This window comes from Heliconius melpomene, chromosome 7 (assembly GCF_056956725.1).
Source record: "Heliconius melpomene rosina isolate 202511_hmr_F chromosome 7, ASM5695672v1, whole genome shotgun sequence".
NCBI lineage: Eukaryota > Metazoa > Arthropoda > Insecta > Lepidoptera > Nymphalidae > Heliconius > Heliconius melpomene.
In genome coordinates, this window is record NC_140395.1 from 9391822 (window position 1) to 9408840 (window position 17019).

At 31.5% G+C, this 17019-nt stretch overlaps 3 protein-coding genes across 4 annotated transcripts; 2 read left to right on the forward strand and 1 right to left on the reverse strand.

Moving 5' to 3' along the window:
* Positions 1 to 732: 732 nt before the first annotated feature.
* elg1 (enhanced level of genomic instability 1) lies at positions 733 to 6626 on the reverse strand. 2 transcript variants are annotated; one of them, XM_085187906.1, is made up of 3 exons: positions 6449 to 6626; positions 2758 to 6330; positions 733 to 1279 (listed from the first exon to the last, which is right to left on the reverse strand). In XM_085187906.1, exons 1-3 carry the CDS (start codon positions 6484 to 6486, stop codon positions 1036 to 1038), a joined length of 3855 nt encoding a protein of 1284 aa, XP_085044032.1. In that variant the 5' UTR covers positions 6487 to 6626; the 3' UTR covers positions 733 to 1035. The 2 variants fall into 2 exon arrangements, with proteins under 2 accessions (XP_085044032.1, XP_085044034.1); XM_085187908.1 differs by having other exon boundaries at positions 6444 to 6583.
* A 684-nt stretch (positions 6627 to 7310) lies between these two features.
* LOC146537730 (cytochrome b-c1 complex subunit 2, mitochondrial-like) lies at positions 7311 to 13793 on the forward strand. The gene is made up of 10 exons (XM_085187910.1): positions 7311 to 7470; positions 7623 to 7756; positions 7877 to 8051; positions 8131 to 8262; positions 8897 to 9067; positions 10364 to 10455; positions 10883 to 10980; positions 12153 to 12316; positions 12928 to 13149; positions 13585 to 13793. Exons 1-10 carry the CDS (start codon positions 7426 to 7428, stop codon positions 13666 to 13668), a joined length of 1317 nt encoding a protein of 438 aa, XP_085044036.1. The 5' UTR covers positions 7311 to 7425; the 3' UTR covers positions 13669 to 13793.
* A 964-nt stretch (positions 13794 to 14757) lies between these two features.
* On the forward strand, positions 14758 to 16980 carry Grip71 (WD repeat-containing protein Grip71). The gene is made up of 2 exons (XM_085187909.1): positions 14758 to 15027; positions 15195 to 16980. Exons 1-2 carry the CDS (start codon positions 14893 to 14895, stop codon positions 16659 to 16661), a joined length of 1602 nt encoding a protein of 533 aa, XP_085044035.1. The 5' UTR covers positions 14758 to 14892; the 3' UTR covers positions 16662 to 16980.
* Positions 16981 to 17019: the final 39 nt, after the last annotated feature.

Here is a 17019-nt window from a genome sequence, read left to right on the forward strand (position 1 = left end):
ACTGAAGATCAAAACAGCAGTGCGGGGGATCTGCTGAATGTCGCGGCATAAATTTGTTCGTGTGTCTAAGTCTCTAACTGTTAATTCTTGCACTACCTGAATCTTGTATGGGTGAAATTTAAGGTCTCTATGCAGTATTCTGCGGACACTACTGAAAGATAATCCTAGTGAAGCGGCATGTTTCCGAACAGAACGCCGAGGGGATTGTTGAATTGAAGCCCGCACTCTATCCACGTTTTCCGCTGACGTTGACGTCCTAATTCGGCCTTGTGGTCTTGTTTTTAATGCTGATGATGTTGCTCTAAAATTTGATACCCTATTTCTGATTGTTGGTCCAGTGGGAATGGGATCACGTCGACCAATAGCAAAATGTAAACGGAACGCACGCTGTGTTGTGATCACGGAGCCGCCATTTTTAATAAACTCTTCAACTACGAACGCACGATGTTGTCCCGACCAAGCCATTGCTCACACTAAAACTGCATGTCATGGCGCGTCTAATGACACCATCCCCACCCTTCTACTCCTTCCCTTCTTCGTGCAACGTCCTTCCAAAACCGGAAAGTTCAATATGACTCACCCTGTATAAACTATGTTAATTATCTAGGAATACAATTATTACAAAAAAAATCAAAATATATGTCTATATTGTATTTCACTAAGTATTAAAAAAATTGGTTCTACTTCTAAGTCACGAGAGTTCTCTACTCTTTATACAAATAAAAATACTTCAACTTTAATAATTTGTCATTTATTATTAATAATTGTTACTTTAAAATATGTAACATAAGAGTCGCACATCACAACGTAACATACATAATTGTGCTAAATTTAATCTAACAAATACAGTAGCCAAAATTAACACATTATAAAATTGACTAACTTTCACAATAAATAACCGTTTACCAAAAAGAAGTTACGTATGGATAATACTTAATTATAATAAAGACGGCAATTATTTTTTTTGATTTAAAATTGAGAAAAGAAATAAGAAAGTAAATTGTAGCATAGTTTACAGTAAAAAAATATGGGACACTAACTAAGACTATCGGCGAGACAGTCGAAAAAATCATTTTTACATAGAATGTTTAAGGATTTCAAATAATGACAGAAACGGTTATTTCTTTTGACGCTTGATTCATTTTTGTTTTTTTCTAAACGGCACAGAGTTCTGCAAGATGGCCAATAGTCCATCGCGGCAGCTCTTCGATCCAATACTGCGGATGGGTTAAGGTAACTCGAAAGAGTCGCATGTCGTGATACTTTTACGTCTCGCTCCCTGTAATAGAAAATTATATTTAGTTAAGTATTGTTCGGAAACTTTCTTCAACTTCAACTGTTTTTAGGCTTGCTAACTACATGTTAAACTAGTAGTAAGATACTCGGGACATAGCTGAAAATAGCTTGAGTAATAAAAACCATTTCTTTAAAAAACAATTCACATGTAATTTAACAGAAAGTTATTGTAAAATTTACATGGACATAATCAAAAATCAAATCAAAAATACTTTATTGCACAAAGATACATAAAGATACATAAAAATTATAGTACTTTAACATAGCGCAAGGGCGGCCTTATCACTGTAAGTGATCTCTTACAGGCAACCTTTTATTAACAAATACTAATAACAGGAGACCATAGTTGGCGGACGCTGCACAAAGATACTTTTGTTATATAGCATACATATACATATTTATATATATTCAATAAATATATATATACATACATACAAACTACATACATATATACATATAAACATACACACATATAAATGCAGTAATATACATACATACATAATATCAGTAAAATCTGTACATAGACTATAACGACAGGTAATATTCTTTAAGACGGTGCTTGAAGATGTTGATAGATGTCGAGTGCCTGATGAACCGCGGTAGCTCATTCCATAATTTTATCGTCTTTACGGTGAATGATTCACCATAGCACGTGGTGCGACATAATGGAACCTCCAATACATTGTCATATTTAGAACGTAGATTGAGAGACTGAGACCGGGAGCCCAGGAAAGTAAATCTTTGTTTGAGGTATGAAGGAGTTAAAGGAAGATACAAGATAGAGTATAAAAGGACGAGTGCATGATAATTGCGACGATGTTCCATGGTCAACCATTTAAGTCGAACTCGATATTCGGTAATATGATCATATTTCCTAAGTCCAAAAATGAATCGGATTATTACGTTTTGGAGACGTTCGAGTTTATTCAGTAACTGCTGTGTCAAATCTAGGTAACAGGAATCTGCATAATCCAGTATAGGAAAAAGAAGAGATTGAGCTAATGATATTTTAGTTTTAAGCGGCAATAAGTTTTTCCATCTTTTTACCCTCCCAATAGCAGCAAAGGCCTTGCGGCTTAAATCCGCTATTTGAGGAACCCATGTCAGAGTATTATCCATCCTGATACCAAGATTCTTCACACAGATACTAAACTCCATCTTGCAATTATCAAGCATTACTTAATTACATTAGCATAATTTGTGTAATGCCATCGTTGTGACGTCACAGTACTTAACCGTGACGTCACAATGCACGCGACGGTTGTGAATTCAATCAATTCACCAATCAATAATCAATCACACATTACATTTAAGTAATATTTGGTTTTGTAATCTGGTCTCGTAAAACAAAGAGCAGGGAACTCAGTACCAAAAGTCTTTTAAAATCCACTTATTAAAATCTTGTTGCCAATGCGCTCAGACGCTCAAGTTCAACAGTAACAAAATTAATTCAAAACTCACCTTTGCTTACTCATACTAGGAGAATTTATATTTACAGTATTGTCAAACGTCAACTTTTCAGTTTTCGAAATAGTACTCTCCATGAGTACATCTATTATATCCTTGTTTACAGAAAATGCACTATTAAAGTCTTCAACGTTTTCAAGCTCCAATAAACTTGCATATTCATTAGTATGCCATGGTCTCATAGTAATACAAGACTTTCTGCTAGGATTCAAACTATCAATATTGTCAATTATAGATATAGAGTCCAAAACTTCAACCAATTTCTCCATATAGGAACTTTTATCTCGATTTCCAATGATATCATTAACATTCGTTTTATTAGGTGTTACAAAGGAAAGATTCCACCATATATTGAAAATATCTAATGATTCAGAAAAAGACTTTTGTATTTGTTTATCTAGGACCAAGTCTGGTGTAGATAAAATTTCAGTTGAGGTCCCCGGAACTCCTTCAGAATCAGCCCAAGACATACTTGAACTTTCTTCATCAAAGTTACACTTAACTTGTGATAAGACAGCATCGTCTACTTGATTTACTTTTGTTGAGTTCATGTAAAATTGTAAATAGTTAATTGTTTTTCGTATATCACCCTTGTTCATATTAAGTAACTTTGCTCCCAATCCTGTAAAACATGTACCAACATCTGCCAAACACATTATATCCAACCATGTGCCCAGCATTCTGGGTAATAATGGACGCATACGAATAATTTTTCCAATTTGAAAAAATTTTTGCAAATGTAAACATGTAAGTGATGAAGTAATCAGGATGACCGGTCTCTTGGAGGATTGAATCAATTGTGATATGGCTGAAGTAAAACCATCGTCTTGGTCAAACATTATATCGGCGTCATCAATTAAAATTAGTGACATTCCAGTTCTCACACTTTCTTGGCTTGTTGTTAATGGAATTACAGATTCTGCAATAGTAGTAGAACATTTCTTATTTTTCTTAATATCCTCTTTCAACTTCTTAGGTCTACCATATTTTTTAATATTTGTAAAAAGCTCTTGTGACTTTTGGGAACAATCTGAAGTTTTACCTCTGTTTACTTTATGAGACTGAGTTGCTTCTTGAAGATCCTGTAACATAATTTTACCATTCCTTTTGCTACTTGCGTTAACTTCTATAACCTTGATGGCTAATTCTGCTGCAACTGCATATACAGCACTGGTTTTACCTGATCCAGTTTGACCTGTTATTATTAGTACATTATTTGAGCTTTTCATTGTGTCTCTACTATCTGTATCGGACCAATAAAAATCTGACATATCAGACATATCACTATTATTTTTAGCTTTGATTAGTTTCTCAGTCCAAGACTCAAGCCATTTTTTTAATTCTTGAACACTATCAAAATTACCTATAATTTGTTTAGATGTTGAAGGCTTATATTTATCGCACCAACTTAATCTTTCAGGAGTTTCATCATACACATCATTAAAATTATTAATTATTTCAACACTATTATCCAATTCCAGATAGTTGCAATCCTTAAATTCTCCTTTGCTCTTACCTTTAAGTAAGTGATATGTTCTGTAAACAGGAAATTTTGGGTAATCCATTTTGATACTTTTTAGAATTTTTTCGGGCTTTTGTTTTGGTAAAGGCAATTGAAAATTTTCTGATGGAGCTGGTAATAAAAACTGATGAACTAAAATGTTGTTATTTACATTATTTATATCATAATGTTGATTATTTTTGCTTTCAAATAAATCTCTTTTTTCAAAATTTATTAAATTTAAAGGCTCAGACAATTGTTGAACATGAACAACTGAATAAAAAGTATTGGAAGCAGAAGTATTTGTATTATGTTGGACAGGTTTTATTTTTAGTTTCTCTGGGACACTACTTTTTAAAAATTTTTTTTTTGCTTCCATTGCCTCTTGGGACAATTGTGGTTTTGTGACAAAAATCGGAGCTAATTTGATATTCTTTTTCTCAATGGTCTCATTTTCCTTAGAACAATTTTGTGTTTTTTTAGAACTCCCTATATTTCTACATTGTTTAGAAACATTGGTATCCTTTTTATTCACCAACATTTTTTTATTTTTATCATTTTCTACAATTGTTGAAGACTTTTTGTCAAGCACATCTAAATCTATCTTTTTACATCCTTTACTGTTTTCAAGACTTTGAAAATTAGAATTAAGTTCTTTATTTCTTTTTTTCTTTGGTGTAAAAATATGTAACTCTTCATCCGAGCTAAAACAATGCACATCTTCTTGGTATTTAACAGGCAATTTAGAATTGCGCTTTGGCCTACCCTCATTAATATTAGATTCTTTGTAATTTTTTTCTAGAGGAACATCCAATGTTTCATCAACTTTAATATTACGTTTTCTTTTCCTACTATCACTAACATCAATTATTGCTTCAATCGAATTGTTTATGTCTTTATCCTGACTATTTTCTTTATATGTCTCAATGGTTTTGGGTATTTTCTTTTTTTTTCTCTTTGGAGTAAATTTCACCTTTATGATAGTTTTATTCTCATACTCATAATTAGTCTCTAAATTGTCATCTTCATTATTAAACTCTGTTTCCACAGACAAATCCTTATCTTTATTTAATTTTTGAAAATAGCAAAGCATATTTTCTTTTTTTCTAAGAGAAGGTGATAGTTTGTTTAGAAATTCTACATCTTCATCAGAAATTTTCTTTATAATATTATCTTTATTAGTAACAGTGCCAGAGTCATTAAATATATCACATAATTTTAATGTGCTGGCTTTTGGACAGACACTTTTAGTTTTGCTATAAGCATCATTTTTAGTGTCTCCATTTTCAATTTTTAAAGTATCAACTGAGATACTTTTTTCTAAATGGTCCAACTTCTTATCTGGCTTTTGAATCATATTTTTCAGTCTTTCAGCTCTTCTCAACATTTTTAGTTCAACACATCTATCTCTATATGCATCAATTTCTTTTTCCTTTAAAGCTCCTTTATCTTCAGACATCTTCTGAAGTCTTAACAATCTTTTAACTTTTAACTCTTTTTTTTCTATAATTTCTTGAAAACCTGGATCACTGCAACTCTTTTCTTTACCTGGGGAGTTCCCCCCAATAATTTTGTTTCGAGACTCCATCATTAATTTAAAAGCATCCATTTGTTTTTTATTTTCCCTTTCTTTTTCTGACATATTAAAAGGTGAATCCTCAACAACATTGTCAATATGAATAGAACTTTTTAAATCATTAGCGAGTGAAGTATCTATTTGAGTACAATTTTTCCGTCTTCGTACCATTTTGAAAAGATAATTACTTGGTTTTAGCACTTCGTACTCAGTGTGTATACTAGTAACTTGTAAATTGTTTTTACTATTAGGGCTCTTAATCCGTAAAGAATTCACTAAACTTTCTGATACATTTAGGACTTCCGGATCTTCATTGCCATCTTTTCTTAATTTATATTTTTTTAATTTTTTCTTTAATTCTTTATTGTATTTTATCTTAAATAGATTTTCTTTTGATTTTAATACCCGTTTACGACAGTTATTAACTTCATTATAAGCATCACAGCTAGTCAAAATTGCATCCTCTTTCACAGACTGGGACATTACTATCCTGTAAATATATCAAAGCATTACTTAGTTAAACACGATATATCACGATCATATTTAACGATTATATATATTTTTTATACATTTAGTATAATAGTGACACTAATAAATACGAACCGTACATGCTTCTAAATTTAACCCAATCTCGTTTATTTAACATAGGACATTAAAGTGGTATCATATACACATAACTATATATATAGTAATCATTTATTTTAGATTATAGTTTTTTTATTTAATATATAATTACTGTAAAACAAAATCACAAAATTGGCGCCGATATTTACCAATTACCACATATACATTGTCAAAATTGTCAAAGTCAAATATGTTTACCACATTTAAACGAACGACACAAATTATAGTCTTTTTGGTACCATCTCCATGATCGATTTCAATAATATTATTGTAATTATTTAAATATATAATTTAATTCTATTGTATTTAGATAATATTTATAAATAAGTGCAATAAAACTTATATGAGACATAATAGTAATAAACTAATAACTAATAGTGGCTGAGGCCGTGGTGGGGCAGCATGTTAAAGGTATCGTGAGATAGCACCTGCTAACTCGAAGGCTGTAAGTTCAATCTCCGTGTGAGAGAATGATTATATTTGAATTATCAGTATATTTATTTCACATTCTGGTTAACAAAGCGCAGCATTGACTTTTACCAGTCAGCATACAATGTCTCGAAAATTGGGTGAAAAATGAGAAGCGAAGTGTTTTAACCACAGGTTTAACACTGTCATAAAAAAGGCTACTAAGAAAGCATGTAGAATTTTTAAGGATTTTCTCTTAAAATATTATTTGTAAACACATAATTATTAAACTTGTCTAGACTACTTATTTATTACTTAGTTAAATATTTAGTATAATATTTATCTTCTTAAAATAATTTACTATCAATGAGTAATCATAAGGAACTTGAAATTTGTATGTTTCCGAGAACTTTTTTCAACAAATGTTACCATCTCAGTAAAATCGATTTTTGATAACTAGTTCCGATTCCGACAGCCCATAGCTGTGTAAGCTAAGCGGAGAAATATTTTATTAAGGTGTAAAAACATTACAATTTTGAACAGTGTTTAAAAAATGTCGTCAAAAACGATTGCTACACCACTTATTCGTCATGTAACGGTATGATATTTCACTTATTACTTTTAATTCAAAATCTGCACTAATAATTTTTCTGCCTGTCAAAACCCTGTTATGTAAAACCATATGAATGATCAGGAATATAAAACTCCCAGCCACTACTTAACGTGTAATAACTTAATATTTTTGTGTAGGCCAGAAACTACGCACAAGTTGCTCCTGCGTTGAAAAAGGATGTAAGAATTCAGTCTAGTGTTTTACCCAATAAAACATTTGTGGCTGCATTGGATAATGGTTCACCAGTAGCACGAGTGACAATCGCCTTTAAGTAAGTAGTGTGATATAATATACATTTTTCACATACCATCATTGTACATCATCATTATGTTTATAGCAATTATATGTATACTAAAAATATAATGAATTGTAACATTTTAATTACTTGTAGAGCTGGATCACGCTATGAACCACAAGGAGAGTTAGGCTTAGCTCACCTCTTACGTTCTGCTGCAGGACTTACTACAAAAAATGCAAATGCTTTTATTATCCGTCGTCAACTTGGCCAGATTGGCGCATCCTTCAATGCATCAGGAGACCGTGAATTCATCTACTATACTCTTGAGGTAACTAGCAATAGGTAATATTTGTAATATATTGATTATAGAGGTAAAGGTCTTTTAAATAATGGTTGTCAAATTTCAGGCTACCCAAGACAACTTACAGCAAGCTGTGGAATACTTGAATAATATTGTATCTAACCAGGAATTTCGGCCTTGGGAATTAAGTGACAACCTTCCCCGTCTAAAGTATGATCTTGCAGTACTGCCTCCTCAGGTATAATACTTTGCTTCTAACTTTGTGTTACATACTATTGCCTGACCCCCGCATATCACCGATTAAGCAAAAAGAACCCTATATATTAATACTTATTTACAACTTTCTGCTTTCTGAAATTTAAATGTTGAGTTTGAAGTGGTGGAACTCAAGGAGGTTTATCTTTTCAGAAAGAAAATATAATAATAATTAAATTCTCCGAGTGGGGATTGAACCCTCAACCATATCAATTACTGTTCTATGTGAATTAAATTAACTGTGCCACAATGTCTTGACTGCCCCAGAAAGTCAGTGTGTAGGTAACAGAGTGTGTCAACACTAGGTTCCCTCTGCTTAGGTATGTGCTACCCCTACCTGCTATATGTGTTATATATATATATTTTGTGAAGCTAAAAAAAGATATTATATAATAGTATAAAAGTATGCTGTACACATACACAGCTGTTACTATAGAAGCTGAATGTACAGTATCAAAAGTTATAATTTGGCATAATAGTTTACTTGGAGAAGATAACACTAAGGGAGTATTTGCCGAAATTGCAACAGTAACGGAAATTAACAAGATTTTTGGCAATCTAATTGTATAATAATAATTAATAATCTATATATTTTTATAAAAGCATGATGTTTACAGGTTCGTGCAGTGGATTTACTTCACAAAGCTGCATACCGCCGTGGTTTAGGCAATTCTCTGTTCATTGCCCCTAAGAAAATTGGCAAAATCAGCTCGGAGTCCCTTCAACACTTTGCCAGCAGTACCCTGACTTCTGGTCGGTGTGCTGTTGCTATTATTGGTAATAGCCAGGTGAATATATTTTATAACTAGTAACTCCTTTACAGCTTGCACACTTGAACTACGCAGTTATTTGCATACTAATCTAAATTACTTTCATGTTCTAATAACATTATATTTTTGACAACACTATCCATACATTGAAAACAAAAGTTTCAGCCAATTCAATGAAACAGTTATTTTAAATCAATTTTGTTGAACAAAATACTTTATTAATAAAACTTTCTTATTTATTTCTTAAAATTTTTGTACATGCTAAACTTTAGCAGTTACAATCTATACTAATACTAGCGGACGCGCGCAGCTTCGCTTGCGTATTTAGGGGTGAATTCCAAAAAACCACGAAATATGTGTTCAATGAAATATTTTTAAGAGTCTAAATTTCAAATTTTATAAAAATCGGTGGCGTTTTAAAGATTTTTCTATACAAACTTTCAACCCCTATTTCGCCCCTTTAGGGTTAAAATTTTCCAAAATCCCTTCTTAGTGTATGTCCAGATTACGAAAGTAAACTTTTGTCCAAATTTGACGTTTCTACGCACAGCGGTTACGGCTGTGCGCGCGTCTTACCTCAGTCAGTGAGGACAAGTCCTTTTATATATATAGATAATAAAGCGGAAGAGTTTGTTTGTTTGTTTGTTTGAACGCTAAGATCTCTGGATCTACTGGATCGATTTACTTTGTTTTTGTTTTGTATGAAAGCTGCATTCTTCAGAAGTGCTATAGGCTATATAATATTACATTACACATATATACTAATAAATTAAAATACTTTCTAATTTGACATGCAATTTATCCTGCCATGTTAATAACAACCGTCGTCGCTACGCGACCGCGTCATTTTGATATTCACCCTTATGAAAATAAATATAATATAATAGTCACTTTTAGCATTTCATCTAGATTGAAATTATATTTCTATAGAAATTATATTCTCATATTTCAAGCAGGCGTAGCCGCGTCCGGATCCGCTAGTTTATTATATGTATAGATAGATACGTGGCCATCCTTAAATTATGTCACACAAAAATGTCATGAAATTTAGGACTCCTATACCCCATTCTTTGCCACACTATGAACAGAAAGAATCTTGTGTCAAGACATTCTATGTCTAACCAGAATGGAGAAATTAAATAAACTTTTCATGTCCTCTCAAATACCGTCATTTTATAGTATTTGTTAACATTATGTTAAGATAGTGTGTTAATATAATTTAAACTATTATAAGCATAAAAAAATATATACATATACATAATATGTGGAATGTTAGTATACACACCTTTAATTGTTACATTTTACAATTAATAGGACAATGCCAGTCTAGTAGCTCAGGCTCTTCAGTTGTCATCAGGCAGTGAAGCTCAGAGTGAAGCTTCTAAATACTATGGGGGAGAGTTAAGGTAATATTAATTTAAATTATATTAGTTTTCATGAGAAAACTGTATATAAATACAATTGTATGTCCTTTACAAATTTAATAACCAAAATTGCATACATTAATAAACATATTTTATTTAAACTTACTGTATCCCACAAATAATAGAGTAGCCAAAACAATAGATTCCATTGTTAAGACACTCTGTTTATATTTATATCCACCAAATTTTTGAGACGGTAGTCAAAGTTCAGCTTTGTCTTGTTACAAAGAAATGAAAATAATTCATTTTCCTGTATGAGAATTTCAACCGCTGCCGTCGCGCTCACAATCACACGCTGTGCCACTGCGCCACTGCGCCACGATGGTCTCATTTGGAATTGACAAAGATTATTAAATTATGTAAGACAAATTTATTTATTAGAAATTAGCTTAGAATTTTGTTTTATCAGAAAGGAAATGGGTGGGGATTTGGCTCACGTAGCTATAGCAGTGCAAGGCGCTCCTGCTGGATCACCACAAAGCCTCGCTCTGGCTGTTGCTGCTAAGGGTATGTTTTTTTATTTATTTTTTTTTAACTTTCATTCCACATTGAAACACTTCCGCTCCATAATTTCCGCCGAATACTTAAGGTGTCGCGTGTTGAGTGGCGAAACTCAACACGCTAAACCTCATTACCAGAGTAAGTAAATAAAAATAATAAGTATTTCAATCCCCCGAGTGGGAACCGAACTCACAACCGTCGTGTTTACAATCGTATGTTTATGCACCTGCTCCGCGACGGCCTCCTCGAAGGGTCTGTATAATCTATACTGATATTTTAAAACTGAAGAGTTTGCGTGGTTTAATCCCAATTTCAAAAGCTATTCACTAAAATTTTTATTTTATTTTTCACATTATGAACCTATGGTCAAAGCAGCAAAAGGCACTTAGAATTTGAAACAGTATGTATTTTTTCTACTGACCGTGCAGGCAAAGCCACAAATAAAAGCTAGTATTTACTCTTACAGTAGTAAACAGAAATATGTTCTTTAGTTTTAAACATTTCTTAAATTTATCAGATTAAACAATTTTTTAATGGACACCAACAAATGATACAGTTTACTTAAACTATTATTGGCATGTGGGCATGATTTAAAAGTGTACAGTATTAAAAATAAAGCATATCAAAAGTTAATTAAATTTCAAAATTATGAACAATAAATAGCTCATAATTAATATTTGAACATAATAAATATAATTATTTTGTTTGAAAAAAACTGCAAGATTTAAAAAGTATTAGAAGACTTAAGATTAAAATTATAAATCATACCGCGTACCAATAGGTCAGTCGTGACGCAGGAGCTCAGAGTGTGAACGCGACTGGTTGTGGGTCGATCCCAACTCGAGGAAGTGAAATATTTCATTTCTTCGCTCTGGTGTCGAGAGAGAGCACCTGCAAACAGTCCATTATGATCTTATCTTCATAGTTCAAAAATTTAATGCAGAATGTCAATTCTTCTTGACGTCATTACAGTGACAATTTCATTGTATATATCTATATATACATATATTTGTCATTTAACTATAACCTATAATTATATAAGCCTCATTTCTTCGTCCTCATTGAATTAGAATCAATCCCTCGACTGTCCCACTTGCAGTCACAAGCTGTACTGCTGTGCTTCAATGGTCCCAAAAAATAATATTGTATGATAAATTGTATCTATTTTATATTTTTAGCTCTCGGTAACGGACCAGTGACAAAGTGGGGGGCGGACAACACTCCATTAGCCAAAGCCTTAGGAAATATTGGACCATTTGCAGCGGCCGGCTTCAATGTCTCATACTCTGACAGTGGTCTCTTTGGCGTTGTTCTCTCCGTACCGAAAGATGAAGCTAATGCTGTAAGCTTATTAATAATTTTGTATTTTTTTTCTATTCCATAATAAGAAGTATATAATATATATTCCTCTTTTTGTAAGAAGTTGTGGTGCATCAATTTAGACTAAGACACTGACAACAGTCATCAGTTCATCTCTTCAATGTTAGTACATGACATTAAAGTTGTTTTTGTCTAGTCTTTTGTTCCTATTTTCACAAAATTTTTGCGATATTGTTAAGTGACGGAACTTAACGGGGGCAGTGAAAATAATTTCGGGTTTCGAGAGATATAGAACCCACAACCGTCGCAGATGCTGTGCCTCCGCGGCAGTATGGAGTAGACAAAAATAAAGAAGATTATAAATTGGGTTAATAAACACTTTAATTCAATTGTAGCTGTATGTCCCTACATATCCTTTTAGGACATCGATCGGGTTTTGAGGGTTCGATCTCGACAGGAATGATTCTATTTAAATTATTTTTATTTCCTCTCTCAAATCCCTCTGAAACCTTCTGACCAGTTTGTGTTGAATGGAGTGACTTAACACAACAAGTTCCACCAGATCCCTCTATCTTGCTATATGCAGGATATATGTTTGATACTAAAAAAAATAATTCAAAAATATATTGACAGGCTGTCAAAGCTGCTGGCAAAGTACTAAAGAGTGCTAGTTTGAGTGCTGATGCCATCAAGGCTGGTAAGAACCTATTGAAGCTGCAAGTACTAAGCGAAGCTGAGGAGGGTACATCACTTGCTGAATCTATTGCCGCCCAGGGTCTGTACTCTGGTTCCGTCAAATCATCACTTGATATAGCCAAAGATATTGATGGCCTATCCAACAGTGATATTTCACAGGTATATTTTTATAATTTTTTATATAATATAAATATATTTCTTGTTTTATTTTCATATTTTATTTATTTGTATTACACATTATTGTACACCACAAATATAAACACAAACAAAAATTATAATTGATGTAAATGTAATATATTAAGAACGAATTTGTTGATAGTTATATAAAGCACTATTATAAAAAAAATATAAAAATATTTATTTATGGATATTTTCTTTGGAATCTGACTATAAAGGCGACGGCTGTGTTTTCGATTCCCATTTGTGGCAATGAATTATTTATATTTCCTCTTTTAACAAGGAAAGTGCGGTGTTCAGTTCCGCCACTTAACAGGCAATGTCTCTAAGATTTGGCGGTATATTGGGCATGGAGTGTCCTAATACTAGGTTCCCTTGTCTACACTTTTTTTTTTTGATATAATGACTTTATTGCAGGCCCTATCAAATGCTGCAAAAAGCAAGGTGTCCATGGGTGCAGCTGGAAATCTCTCATTTGTACCCTATGCTGATGAGCTGTAAACTGTTAATACTTAAATAGAATAGCAAGACAAAATACTACTTACAACCATGAAAATACCATTATCATAGAATCTTGATATATATGATATAATTTATTGTTGTATTAAATAAAAAATGTTAATTTCTATGTTTGTTTAATTGTAGCTTATGACATAATATTTGTATTTATTTATTCTTATAATTCATTCTTCTTCATATCTCTGTATTTTCCTAACAAATTCTGCAGCACAAACAAAACTTAGCAAATGCTAGTTTAGGAACCCAAATTAGTTATGAAAATTTACATATAATTCATAAAATTCGCTAAAGAAATAACTAGACGAAAAAAAAATGCGAGGCATATATATTTTACCAACACAATTTTGGTATTTTTATTATAGCTGACAATGAAGTAGCCACACAAGAAATACCATAATAAAAATGTGTTAATGAACATATTGCCTTAAATGTTAGCCTAAATACCTTATTGCTATCACAGAATTATCTAGTATATAAAAGTAAAGATATTCTGATATTTATTAAATATACAAGTGATAAGTATAATTTCATGCTAAGATTTAGGAGAAACACATTCAACATCACCAGTCATGATCACATTGCAAAGAGTAAGATAATGTTTTATTAATTAATAATAAATTAAAAATAAAAATTACAATTACTTTTGTTTTATGAACTTTTTTGTTATTAATGGTTGTGTAAAACCGCTAGCAAAAAAAATACAAACACTTTAATTACGAACCTTTTTCTAAAAGAATTAGCTAACAGTATTCTTAGCTTATTACTTTAAACCAAAATGACATGTAAAATATGTTATTTTTAAAAATATAATTTTAAAACACTTAATTCTATTTTGGTAACCACGAAAATTGGAATTACTACTAGCTAAGTAAATATTCAATATCATATTTGTTTTATTAAAATATTTTACCATTAATGATCAAAATAATCAGTACCGTATGTTTCGGAGAATCTGACCACTGACTGTGTGCAACGTGAATACTAAGAAGGACAGCGGAATATAATTTTTTTGAGTGTACATTCCATTATTAGTCTGTATTCAATATGTCAGTTTTATATCTTAATGTCAATATTTAATATCAATAACTGTCGGTTACTAGTTAGTCACTTTAACTTTTGTTATTTACAAGAATTATTATACCTAAGTACCCAAATTAAATTGCATATAATTTATTTATTTGTAATGTATATTCAATAATTTTAAGAATGTACTTATCATCAGTTAGTTCACGCTTATTATTGTATGATACAAACAGTTGGGATTTAAAAAAGACTTACGGATGTTATGATGGTGTAATAAGAGATATATCATGGAGTGATGATAGTAAATATATTTTGCAGGTAAATTATTACTATTTACGTGACTTCTACTTGACATTACCATGCTACTAATGTATTATGTATATATTGCATTAACAGTTTGTAAGGTACTATTTACAATTGTTGAATTAAATTTAAAAATTTGCACATAATTCTGAACCCTTTTAAATTACAATTTTGGATTGCAGGTTAATTCATTTGGATTAATAGAAATATTAAGTCCAGTTGACCATGATGTCAGAAGCTTACAACACATTTCTTTGAAAGACACCTGGTCAGCTAGTTTTCACCGAGATGGCTATCGTAATGTTGCTGTAGGCACTAAAAGTGGCAATGTAAAAATATGGGATACTAAAAACAAAACTATTACAAAAACATTTCCAGCACCATCACAACAATCATGTGTAACTCTTCTAAGTTTCAATGCAAAAAATACTAGCTTAGCAGCAACTATGGTAAATGGTGACACAACTATATATGGTCTTGTATCTAATATTCCAGTTTTAACTGTAAAACTTACTTGTTCTAAAAGTATTTCTGCTATGAAATTCCATCATGAGTCAAGATCATTATTAGGCTTAGCAACAGATGAAGGGCATGTTGTTTTAAGAGATATTACAACCAACAAAGACAAAGCGTTTTTCGAAAATATTCATGCTTCACCAGTTAGTGATTTTTCTTTTTCACTTGTTAATAAAGATGTCATGTTGTCAAGTGGCTATGATAAAATTATACAAGTATATGATATTAGAATGCAAAATGTTGTGTCTACAGTTAAAACAACATATACACTAACATCATTAACTATTAATTCAGAAAATCAAATTGCACTTGGTACTAAAAGTGGTCATGTTTTGATATATGACCTAAGAGACTTTTCAGAACCTTATAAAATCTTAAAAGGGCATGAAGAAGAAGTCAGCAAAGTTGCATTTCAACCAGCAAGACGAAAGATACAATCAAATGAATTGAGTCTAAGAGAAGATGTTGAAACCACTTTGCATTCAAAAGCTCAATCTCCTGTTAAAACCAGAACATCTGATGTGTTTTTTATGAATGATACTCCCCCTAAAAATAATTTAGATACATCTGGATTTGGGGGTGAAAATAAAGTTGATTCTTTTCTTGTTATGTTAGGATTAGATAAAACTAATAATGATTTTGAAGAAGATGCCAATAAATCCACAGGGTATGAAAGAAAAAGTGATAAGCTTGAAGTGAAATATTGCTACCAAGATGCTGAAAAGAATATGAATAAAATATCTACTCCTTTAAATAGTAGAACACCTGAAACCTTGGGATTTCCATCACCATTATGTTTACCTAATGGAATTGACGAGAAAAGAAATTCTAATATTAACTTGTCAAATATAAAACAGACCAATCCCAACAATCAATCACCGAATATCGATACAAATGCCATAGATGAGCTTAAGGATTTCATTAAACTTTCTCTATCATATATTGCTGTTGACAATAAAAATTATTTCCTACATGTAATGATGAATTTAACTAAACAAAAATTATTTCTTGAAAAACAGCTGTCTGCTTTAAATCAACAAGTTGAAACTTTAACACAAAATCAAACTGCTTTGATGGAAGCCAACAGAAAATTAACTTTACAAATTGATCAATTAAAACAAAATAGCTTTTAACTGCTAGATGAAAAAACAAATCTAGTATTATGAATTGCTAAAAGATATCAAATGTCTTTATAATATGATATCTAACCTAGCTTTAAAATATTTAAATATTATTAATTGTTTACAAATATTTTGTTTAATTTATAAAAGCAGTTACAAATAGATGAAAATAAGTACTCTGGTGAGTAACTTGAATATGAAATGTAGAATCTCAAGATTATTTCAATTTAAGAATAAATAAAATAATAATTTTCACTGTATTTCCATTGTTATGTACCTCCCTTAAATATTTTCTGTATTGATAGTATCAATAAAGATGATGTATATATAAGAATTGCTTTTTTTTACTAAGAACATGCCAGCAAAGTAG